At 32.1% G+C, this 10,690-nt stretch overlaps 2 protein-coding genes across 3 annotated transcripts; one reads left to right on the top strand and one right to left on the bottom strand.

Annotated features, from left to right (window-relative positions):
* Positions 1-4,861: 4,861 nt before the first annotated feature.
* LOC107793660 (protein LURP-one-related 10-like) lies at positions 4,862-7,629 on the top strand. Its single transcript, XM_016616057.2, has 3 exons — positions 4,862-5,234; positions 6,797-7,018; positions 7,276-7,629. Exons 1-3 carry the CDS (start codon positions 4,986-4,988, stop codon positions 7,408-7,410), a joined length of 606 nt encoding a protein of 201 aa, XP_016471543.2. The 5' UTR covers positions 4,862-4,985; the 3' UTR covers positions 7,411-7,629.
* Positions 7,630-7,988: 359 nt separating this feature from the next.
* Positions 7,989-10,304, bottom strand: LOC107793645 (amino acid transporter AVT6C). 2 transcript variants are annotated; one of them, XM_016616040.2, is made up of 5 exons: positions 9,648-10,304; positions 9,227-9,367; positions 8,910-9,113; positions 8,366-8,834; positions 7,989-8,261 (listed from the first exon to the last, which is right to left on the bottom strand). In XM_016616040.2, the coding sequence occupies exons 1-5, from the start codon at positions 10,024-10,026 to the stop codon at positions 8,135-8,137; spliced, it is 1,320 nt and encodes a 439-aa protein (XP_016471526.1). In that variant the 5' UTR covers positions 10,027-10,304; the 3' UTR covers positions 7,989-8,134. The 2 variants fall into 2 exon arrangements, with proteins under 2 accessions (XP_016471526.1, XP_016471535.1); XM_016616049.2 differs by having other exon boundaries at positions 8,382-8,834.
* Between the last annotated feature and the right edge of the window lie 386 nt (positions 10,305-10,690).

Genomic DNA, 10,690 nt, shown 5'->3' with positions numbered 1-10,690 from the left:
AAATACAAATTTTATACAACGATTCATACATTATACAACTATTTTTCAACTTTCATACAACATTCAAATAAAAAAAAATATATAACTACAACATAATACAATTTACATACAATTATAATATAACTTTACTACAATTTCGTAAGTATATTGTATGTCATGTGTTCTTCTTCTTCCTTTTCGAGTTTCAATCTGAACGTCAGCCAAAATCAAGTCTAATATTCACCAAACACCCTCAAAATTGAGATATAAACTCCAAACAATATTCCCAATTGTTTGCAACAACACCCAATTCAAACAAATAATAATTTTTGAAAACCCAGATTCGATTTCAAAGCTTCAAAGTTTTTTAATGGCTACCAATGGTGGAGAGTCAACACCTTCAGAATTTATTGATTGACAATTTCAATTGAACATCAATTGTGCAACATGAAAGAAAATTGCTACGTTAAAGCGATTAAAATCCATTGATTAATTCCATTAAAACTCTATACAACAAGAAAGTATAAAAAACGGAGAACATCAAATAAAGAAAAACTAAGGGAAAAAATGAGCGAGCCTACTACGGCAGAGTAGATATATATATATATATATATATATATATATATATATATATATATATATATATATATATATATAGATAGATAGATAGATAGATAGATAGATAGATAGATAGAGATAAGGAAATAACTGATATTACTTATTCAATTCCTAATATAAAGTAATACTCATTTAAAATTTATTTGTATATAATTAGTAAATTGTATATGTCCATGTAATTAAATTGAAACTTGAGTAGGGAGAGTAATAATGTTTCAAATAGTGTATAGGAAGGTAAAATAAGAAGAAACAATTAGGCTTAATTGGCACCACTTTTTAAATTTTGTCCCCATTAATTCTATGGGCGAAAAATTGGATCTCTTTTTTTTTAACGAACAAATTAACGGGGGATATAATTTAAAGATTGGCTTTAAAAAAGAGTTAATACCCTAAAATTCCCCTAAACTATCACGTTTTTGTCACTTTCCTGCTTAAACTATTTGGTGTATCCAAAATCCTCCTGAACTATATTGTCCTTCATACTACAAACCCCTCGTTGCATTCCTAGAGGTGCATCTAGTACACGCTCTTAATTTTCTAAAAAAGTATCACTTGGCACTACAAATGGCTATTTAACTGTAAAAATTTACCCGCACCAGGTGTTTACACCTAATGTAGTTAAGTTAACCATAGAACACAATATAAGGTCTATTAGGAATCTTATTTTAAATAATTAAAAAAATAGAATTAAGTCATACTAACATAAAATAAAAAGAATCAGGGTTACGGTCAGTTCTTAGTTCTTATTTCTTTTATTCCTGTCTTCTTATGGCGTTCTTTTATTTCTAATCTGATCTACTTCCAAAGTTTTGCATCACCAAGAGGAGCACATTTAATGGTACGAGAACTTTCACTATATCCTTCACCAAAATAAGTTGTCCGCTTCAATGAACAACTTGAAATAAAGGATAGATGAGTCAACTGAAAATTGTATCCTCCATTTAAACCCTGATATTCAAAACTGCAAGATCATATTAACCTATTATATTATGTAGATTACTCTTCTTATTATGTATGCTAAATTTTCGCCTTGTTAAGAAGATCCATCATTAGTGGGGTAAAACCAGATCAATTCTGAAATAATATAATTGTGCAAAGCAAAGTTCTATTTCGTAAAGTTTTTTCTTTTGTTAATTTTCATATGTGTTCCACTGAGGGTATGCTAAAGTAAATGCTTCTTTGTTAAGTTTAAAATGTTTAATATATTTTTCAAAGTTAAAATGTATATATAAATAATAATAGTTACCCTAGTAGAAGGAAAATTAACTTTTGTATTTCTAGAGGCCAATGACGGCACAGAAAGTGAACAAGAAATTAATGTCGTCATTCATTAACGTTACAGACCGGAGCTTTGCAAGACTCTATTAAGTATTTTTAATATTATTGTTTAAGATGATAGGAAAAATACATGTTAATTAACTATGATTAAATACTAATATTTGTTGTTAAATAATGTGACATGTGTTATTTGTTTATTGGATGCGTATAAACACCTTGTGCGGGCAATTTTTACCGCTATTTAACCTAGCCTAAAATATCCATAAACTATCACTTTTTTGTCAGTTACCTACTTAAACTATATAGTGCACCCAAAATCCCCTAAATTATATTCCCCTATATATTGAAATCATATGTTGAATTCTTAGAGGTATGTCTGTCTAACTATATTAACTTATAGTTTGTACTAAATTTTTTATATAGTTTACTCATAATTTATTACTCTCGGATGATTGATTAATTCTAGAAATTTAATTTGGCCAAAATAGGATCTAATGTAATGTATTAACTTTAGGTTTAACTGTGATTGTGCTTTATACCAGACTCCAATTGAATAATTCTTTATTTATATTCATTTTGCAGCACATTAAAAAAAAGGCATATAGTGTTGCATTTATGAAAAAATCATCTTATATTACATAAACAAGATTACACAAAATAAAAGTTTGCAAATAAGAAACAAATCTGCCAACAACTACATTCTCTAATTCTATAATACACAAACGAGGTTTAAGAGATTCAATTTTATTCTTTATAACAAGGTGTTGGTTTAATAAAAAGATTTAAATAGGCGTTCTTTCAACAATAATTTTAAAAGACGTGAAAGAAGTTATTTCAAAGGAAACAAGAGAGGGAATTTTTTTTCGAGAGGCAACCCATAGGGAGAACTGAAAAAAAGGTAAAAAAAATAATATAAAAAAACGTAAAAAAAATAAGGAAGGATGATGGATATAAAGGAAATAAGGAGAATATTTAAAACAAAAACAAAGTTGAAAGAGGGTTAGACTAATTAGCCATTACATTCTGTCAGATGGGCCATTTTGATGGCTTTTTTTCAGCCGCCACGTTTTCCCAAGCGAGTGTGTACACACGTTATGTCAGGTTAGCAACGAAGGAGTGTAGATATGAAGGGCAATATAGTTCCAGGAGAATTTGGAGATACCAAATAGTTTAAGTAGGAAACTGACAAAAACATGATAGTTAGGGGTTTTAGGGTATTAACTCTTTAAAAAAGGGCCATTTGTGCAAGGCCCCGGCTCAATCAACGATTCATGTACCACGTTACATGTAGTCGTTGCCTTGTTTCGTGTCTGGAGAAATTTCTCTTGATTTTCTTGCTCTTTTCCTTTTGGTTTCCTTTGGGGGTGTCAATTGATATTTGAAAACCGACTAAATCGTACCGTATCGAACCGATTTTAAGTTTCTTCTAAAGAAACGTTGATTTTTATATAAATCTATAAATGTACCGATAATTAGGTTAGGTTTTTTATATTATAAAAATAAATCGAAAAAATATCGAACCGTACCGAATAAATTTTACATGGGAAAAATATATTTATATAGTAAGTTTAAAACTAATAAAGCATTAAATTGTTCATTGGGCCTTGAAATTATGAAAATTGTTACAAGCTAATAAATAATTAAACTCAAAATACTAATTCTTAAAACCTATTATGCTACTTATACTTAAACTAAGTTATTTCAAGTATCTTTATTAGCAAGACACAAAATATTCTAGCGATTATGAGTAGCAAATTGCAATTTATTGAATATGTTTCCTCTCATATAATTTAGATTTATATTTTTGAATATTTAATATAGACGTTATTCTTGAGTCCAAGTTTGGTTAATATCTTTCCTCTCGTGTGATTTATATTTTCTTTGTTTTACTTGGTTTATTTTACATTGCTGTCAAATAGTTGTGTATCTATACTCTAGCAATTTTTCATGTTTTTTTTTAATTCATCACCCTTTAAACAGTAAAATTGTCTAGAGAGTTTTGCTAAGTCCTATAAAAGAACGTATGTTATTGCATTCTACTTTTACTGGTGAATTTTACATGACATTTCAAAAAATACCGAAAATTAACCGAACCATATCAATACCGAAGTAAAACCGACATGATTGGGACGGTTTCGAAAAGTCTAATTTTGATTATACATAATAGAATAATCGAAAAATTAGTATAATACAAATTTTATAAAATAACTGGCCGAACCAAACCATTGACAGTTTCCTCATCATTTTGCAAGGTCCATGGACCATTTCGACCATAGCGTGAAATTCTAATTGAACTTTTTTTAGTTTTGGTAATGCGGAAAAAAAATATTACTATAAAATTAGACAGAGTTATTACAGAAAATAGAAGTGCCATACATAGCACTGAAGTTTTCAAGACTAGCCAAAGTATTACATAAACTAGCCGAAATATTTCCAGCAAAATTTGTTCCTCCCTTGTCCACCAAAAAGTATAAATAGTTAAATCATTTTCTAACAAATGTATTAACTCCGCGCAGTGAGCTTCGAATTCTAATTGAATTCATATGAACACAATTAGTAAACTGATGTACTTCAAATTCTTAAAGAACATAAAGCTGTTGCTACTACAGGTTGCATTTGCTTCAATACTTTGAAGAAGATTATTTTTTTCCCCAATTTTCTTTTTGAAAATATTTGTAAAAACTTTTTTTTCAACTAGACACTAAATCTTTTTGCAAAACCAATAAAAGACTTTTTTCGGCTTAGATGGCTCTTTTTAGGCCAAATGTGAATGCTTTGACTTATATGCGCTAAAATAAGCAAAATTCGTAGGATGCTTAAATGAGTACAAATTGAAAGCTATATTCGTGCTGACATCCACCGTCAGACCGAATTTCTCGTGTTTCCATACATTTATTTGTTTAATTAATACTAAAGTAACAATGGTTTCTTTTTCTTTTTTTTTTTTTCTGTTTTTAAAGGAAAAACTCAACGGTCAATTTATAGGCAAACGAAAGTTTCTGTGATTGAGATATCATCCTCTTTCCGCAATACTTTTAAACGGGATTAACTTTCGGCAAAGCTCGTCAATTGTGAACCAAAATATAAATTTTCAGTAGTAATTGTTTTACATGTTTAAACCAGAGATAAATTTTCAAGTTCCTCTGGTTCCCATTGTTGGGGATGATTTCTGCTTCCCTTACCTTGTGAACCTAAATGTGAAGAAGAAAATTCTTGGAATTTCACATATAAATATCGATGTATTGGATGATATTGGGATTTCTCTTCTTCAAGGTAATGGAAAAGTTTGGCATCTCAGAAAGAAGAAAAGGATCATTTGTGATCCAGCTGGTTTACCCATCCTTACTCTGCGCGAAAAGGTACAACGCCTTCTATCTTTTTATTTTCACTACTACAATATTATTTTTTCTATATGAGTGGTAAATATTTTACAATAGTCCTAACTTGCAAATACTAATCCGAGGTCGTTTACACAAAAGTCAAACTTTGGTCAACTCTTATAACCTAACCTTCCAACAATGGAGACAAGTGTTCCAATTCACTTCAAAACTTTTCCGAACCAAACCAATCCCCGTCATAAAACAACAATCAAGCATACGAGAAATATCAAATAGGAAACAACCGGTCGAGTCGTTTTATTAGTGGATACTAGTTACTCTTATTGGATGCTTGTGATAACGTGACATCGAGTTTTGGGCATTGTTAGATTATTTTACTAAGTACCTGTTATCTTCCACAAGCACATATAGATATAGGCAGACAGAGGCGGACCCAGGATTTGAGCACGACGGGGGCGCCACTGTATGCTAATAACTAGCGATAAAATTCGACGTACAACTCTTTGAAAATTTAAGGATTATAATGAGTATCTTCCAAGTATAAGCAAAATGAAGTTCTAAAGAAAGAGAAAACACCGAACATAGAGGGATATTTCTTCTCAAAATGGGTGCTACGGGAAGGGAAGATGTTTGGTTTTAAGCATGTTTCGAAATTTAAAGTTTCTAATCTTTTTCTTAAATAAAAAGTGGCCAGTGATCAAAAGGGTATTCAAACTTCAAAAATTATTAAAAAACTTACTAAGGAAATCAAGATTAAAGGTTTGTTAATAGTCAAAGAACTGAAGAATAAACTTTAACCCTTAGTTCCCATTATTGAGTCGGAGTTGACAGATATATGCTACTTTGTCAAAGTAATTGTTGAAGAAGATTGTGGCAGAAATATTAGTATTTTTCTGTTTGTGCACCGATAAGTTGTAACTTGAGGCTTTTAGTTTTAAGGAAGGGATTTAAAAAAGAACAAAAGGACCATTATGTATTAGTACTAAACTATAATTTTAAAAAAGAGAGAGACAAAAGTAAAAAATAAAGCATATTACTATTAAGTATAAATTATATTGAATATAAAGAAGTAGAGTATTAATTATGTTGAATTGAAAGAAGTAAAACAGAAAGGAGGCGAACAAGTTAAGAGAAGGTTTTGAACCCAGGTCCATGCAATAAAGAAAGAATTTAAAGTGACCCATACAACCAGCTCTTCCATTCACCTTTTACCATTTGGGGGCACAAATATTATTTTTAAGGGGTCATCAGTATATATATATATATATATATATATATATATATAGGGTTTTGCCGAGGTTAACGGGGTCCGTGATCCCTCAACCCACAACGTGGGTCCGCCTCTGTAGGCGGATGAGATGAAATCCTATGGCATTTTTACTCTGGTTGTACCTAGGTTTTCCATGATTTTCATCTGCTTCATTAACCATTAGGTCACACTTTATTAGGCCACACCTTGGAGTGAGGAGGGAGAAGCGGGTATATTCTTGTATTTATGATTTGTAAACATGATTTAGTATCAAATTAACTCAAGGAATGCATATTATGAACTGAAAATGAGGTGGTTCTTGAATATTTGACAGTCACTTTCATGGCATAATACTTGGAAAGTTTATCGTGCCGGGAGTTCAGATAGGAATGATCTGCTCTACACTGTTAAAAGATCAAGCCCAATTCAAATGAAAATGCAACTTGATGTGTTCTTGGCTAGCAATATCAGTGGAGAGATGTGTGATTTCCATGTAAAGGGCGCTTACACCAATCAGTCTTTCAAAGTTTACAAAGGGGACACACTGATAGCTGAGGTACTTTTCTAAAATTTTAAGCTTCATTTCCCTGTTTGAGATTTTTTCTTTAGATTAAAGGGCAGCCTGGCTATGTGCGGGATCCGGGGAAAGGCCGGACCACAAGGGTCTGTTATACGCAACCTTACCCCTGCATTTATGCAAGAGGTTGTTTCCACTGCTCGAATCCGTGACCTCTTGATCACATGACAACAACTTTACCAGTTATGCAAGGCTCCCTTGAGTAAGGAAGCTTATTCTTTACTTTAAATGTGCAGGTGAAAGAGAAATTCAAACTTGGAAGCTTCTTCAAAGGAAAAGAAAATTTTGACCTAAGAGTATATCCTGGTGTTGATTATGCGTTTATTGTCTCAATATTGATAATATATAATGAAATATACGGGGAATCATAGGAGTTTATGTCCCTAGACTTAGCAAATTGGCTGCTTCCTTGCTCCCTTTCTCTTAATGTACATATGTGTCAAAGAGACCCTCTGGAATTTAGCCTTTTTTGATGACTATAAATATATAGATCAGTTTTTCCCTACTTAATTTGGTTGAACTGGAAGTGTATCCAGTTGTAAGTTTCTTCTTTCTTCCTGATCATAAATTAGACTAGCTAGTCATTTTCATCTTCAAGCTCTCTTTCTTGGTAGAGTTAAGAAATAATGATGACTATAAATATATAGATCAGTTTTTCCCTACTTAATTTGGTTGAACTGGAAGTGTATCCAGTTGTAAGTTTCTTCTTTCTTCCTGATCATAAATTAGACTAGCTAGTCATTTTCATCTTCAAGCTCTCTTTCTTGGTAGAGTTAAGAAATAATGATGACTATAAATATATAGATCAGTTTTTCCCTACTTAATTTGGTTGAACTGGAAGTGTATCCAGTTGTAAGTTTCTTCTTTCTTCCTGATCATAAATTAGACTAGCTAGTCATTTTCATCTTCAAGCTCTCTTTCTTGGTAGAGTTAAGAAATAATGTAAATATTTGTATAAAAAAATCTGAGAATTTGGCTATATATTGTATTCACAACGATACAACAATGGAAACTAGCTAATATTGCACAACAATACACAGAAATTTGTCGCAGCAGAGTGAAAATATAAAAAGTCCAATCGAGAAGATAAAACATTTATGAACTATTTCCTATCAGATCGTAGATGTTTGCAGCAATAGCAATAATACTCGTCACAGCAGCTAGAACAATCATGACCACTGCGATTATCTTGTCTTTCCTTGAAGATAAACCATGAACATCTCTGCCGAACAGGAAATAAAATGTTCATGTTCAGCCTAAAACATACTAATAAAGAAAATCATTCAGATTTCTAAAGTTTGGGGGAAAAGAAAGATAAAGAAAGACCTTAGAGCAATTGCACCTGGGAATATGAAGGCAAGGCAAGCATTTGAAGTTGATCCCATAAACTGGTAAATGTACCATATTGACGGTATAGCAATGGCTACTAAATATGACAAGGCTAACAAGATCAATGTAAGGTACATGAATCGTTTCGTGTCAGTTGACAAATGCTCTTTCTTAGGGAATATGAGTTCGTCGATATTGGCCCTCAGAGAGAAGTTTAAGAGAGGAAACACCAGCATTAGGTGAAGCGCATAGCTCAAGCGAACCACATCATTTAGAATAGGACTGATTGCAACACTGCCAGAGGACATTCCAAAATTTACAAGTATATCTGCATTTATTGAATCTCCAAACAAAAGATATCCAAAAATGCCAATCGAAAAATATATGGCTGCACAAATTACTAGTGAAATTTTGACAGCAGTGGTCATAGCTCCAGGTTTCCCTAGCTCAATTCCAATAGGATGAACTGCATTCAAGTTTTTATTTCAGAAGTTTGTAAATTTAACATCTAGAGTATGATCAAGTATCTAATTAATGTTACCATTGAAGTGAAATGCAAAAGCTGTTACAATTACTGGGATGGCGGTGAAAAGATTAAAGAAGGATTTAGTACTATTCAACTCCGGTAGCATTCTTGGCCTTACTATTTGCCCTTTTGCGATTGCAATGAATGCCATGACAGTACATATACCGACAAATACAATCGCTAGGATAATCGCTACTGCTGAACTGAACCATAATGATTCTGCAATCACAAGCCATAGAAAAGCAAGCTACTAGTGAATCTTTTTACTTGTTTTAATAAAAAGCAAGTAAAATCTGATAGAAATTCAACAACAGAGGACAGGATCTACTAACCTACACGACGGTATAGGACTAGAGGAAGCACAACAAACAAGACAGTGAATAGGATCGATAGATAGCGAGAATTCCACCAGTGAATCCCAAACCATTCTTGAAGAATACCAAGATGTTCTCCTTTTCCAGAGAACACATCTCCTGATCATAGAAATTACAACAAAAAAGAAATATTAGGGCTTTGTAAAATCAATCACTATTCAGCTTTCAAGCATATCTACTGTCGTCATTGCATAAGATAATTATCATATGGTGACCACAAACAAAGGTTTGTTAAATGGACTTTGTGTTAAACTAAAATTGATACTTCTACTTTGCTAATGAGAAGCATTAACAAGAAAATTAAACTATGACTTGCTCTGTTCTGAAATCTAGACATTGCAAATGAGAAGCATTAACAAGAAAATTAAAGTAAACTTACCAATAATAATAAGGTACATGATCAAGCAACCAAGAGTAGTGATCATTACACAAATTTGTACTGCCAAAGAACCCGTCTTTCCAAAATTCTCTTTCATCAATCCAGCGTATGTCGTCGACTGGCCAGCATACGTGGCCCTCAACATGAAATTTACCGTTATCTCTACTAATATAGCAACCAGAACAATCAGCATAAATGCAGGAATAACACCTAAGACCTTCAGAGTTGCTGGGATTGACATAATTCCTGCTCCAATAATAGTTGTCGACACGTTGAACACTGCCCTCCAAATCATCCATTGGTTGTTCTCCCTTGTTGGAGAGTTTTGTTGCGAAAGCAATGGGACATCGGCGCTGGTACCTGTCCTGGACGGATCCATCCCGGAGATAAAATCTTGGTCGACGGAATATGCAATCAAAGAGAAGTGTTAAATGCCTCGGGAGACTTCAGTTCCGGACCTATGATGATTTGCTGTTAAAACAATTAGTAAAAAATATGACGGATTTGACAAATAAGCTAGTCTATGGCCGGAGGAAATGGTGAGTAGAATAGTTTAGACATATGAGAATTGGACAGGGAGGCGGCAAAAGCGACAGTTGAGAGGTATTCAAATGTTACAAGGAAACTAAGAAGGGACAAATGGCCTCACTAACAGCAATTAGTTTTGTGGCTCATGACAACTTATATGAGATTGATAGATTGTTTGGCAAGCCTGAAAAATCAACTTATATTGAAAACTGTTTTTTCCAAGAATGCTTTTGGAAAAAGTACTTTTAGAGAGAAACAGTTTGTATTTGGCTAATCACTCTAAAAAATTCTTTTGATCAATAATTTGTGTTTGGCTAAGTTTTTCAAAAAGTATTTTTAAGTATCAAATTACAAAATAAGAACATAAATAGATACTTAATTGTTGATATTATAAGTAAATTAAATAATCTCAAAAATTTGTTATTAAAGATAATAATTAAATCTTTTGATTTTATTTAAGTAAAATATAAAAATAAAATTAAAAAGTACTTTAATTCTTTAATATGATTTAAATA

Source organism: Nicotiana tabacum, chromosome 6, assembly GCF_000715075.1.
Source record: "Nicotiana tabacum cultivar K326 chromosome 6, ASM71507v2, whole genome shotgun sequence".
In the NCBI taxonomy this organism is placed as follows: domain Eukaryota; kingdom Viridiplantae; phylum Streptophyta; class Magnoliopsida; order Solanales; family Solanaceae; genus Nicotiana; species Nicotiana tabacum.
This window is presented reverse-complemented; position numbering and strand designations above follow the sequence as displayed.

Coding starts and splice junctions, on each gene's coding strand:
- LOC107793660 (XM_016616057.2), top strand. CDS start 4,986: ATGTTTAAACCAGAGATAAATTTTCAAGTTCCTCTGGTTCCCATTGTT. Junction 5,235..6,796: donor TCCTTACTCTGCGCGAAAAG/GTACAACGCCTT, acceptor AATATTTGACAG/TCACTTTCATGGCATAATAC. Junction 7,019..7,275: donor GGGACACACTGATAGCTGAG/GTACTTTTCTAA, acceptor TTAAATGTGCAG/GTGAAAGAGAAATTCAAACT.
- LOC107793645 (XM_016616040.2), bottom strand. CDS start 10,026: ATGGATCCGTCCAGGACAGGTACCAGCGCCGATGTCCCATTGCTTTCG. Junction 9,114..9,226: donor AGTCCTATACCGTCGTGTAG/GTTAGTAGATCC, acceptor TTGTGATTGCAG/AATCATTATGGTTCAGTTCA. Junction 8,835..8,909: donor TTTTGCATTTCACTTCAATG/GTAACATTAATT, acceptor ACTTGAATGCAG/TTCATCCTATTGGAATTGAG.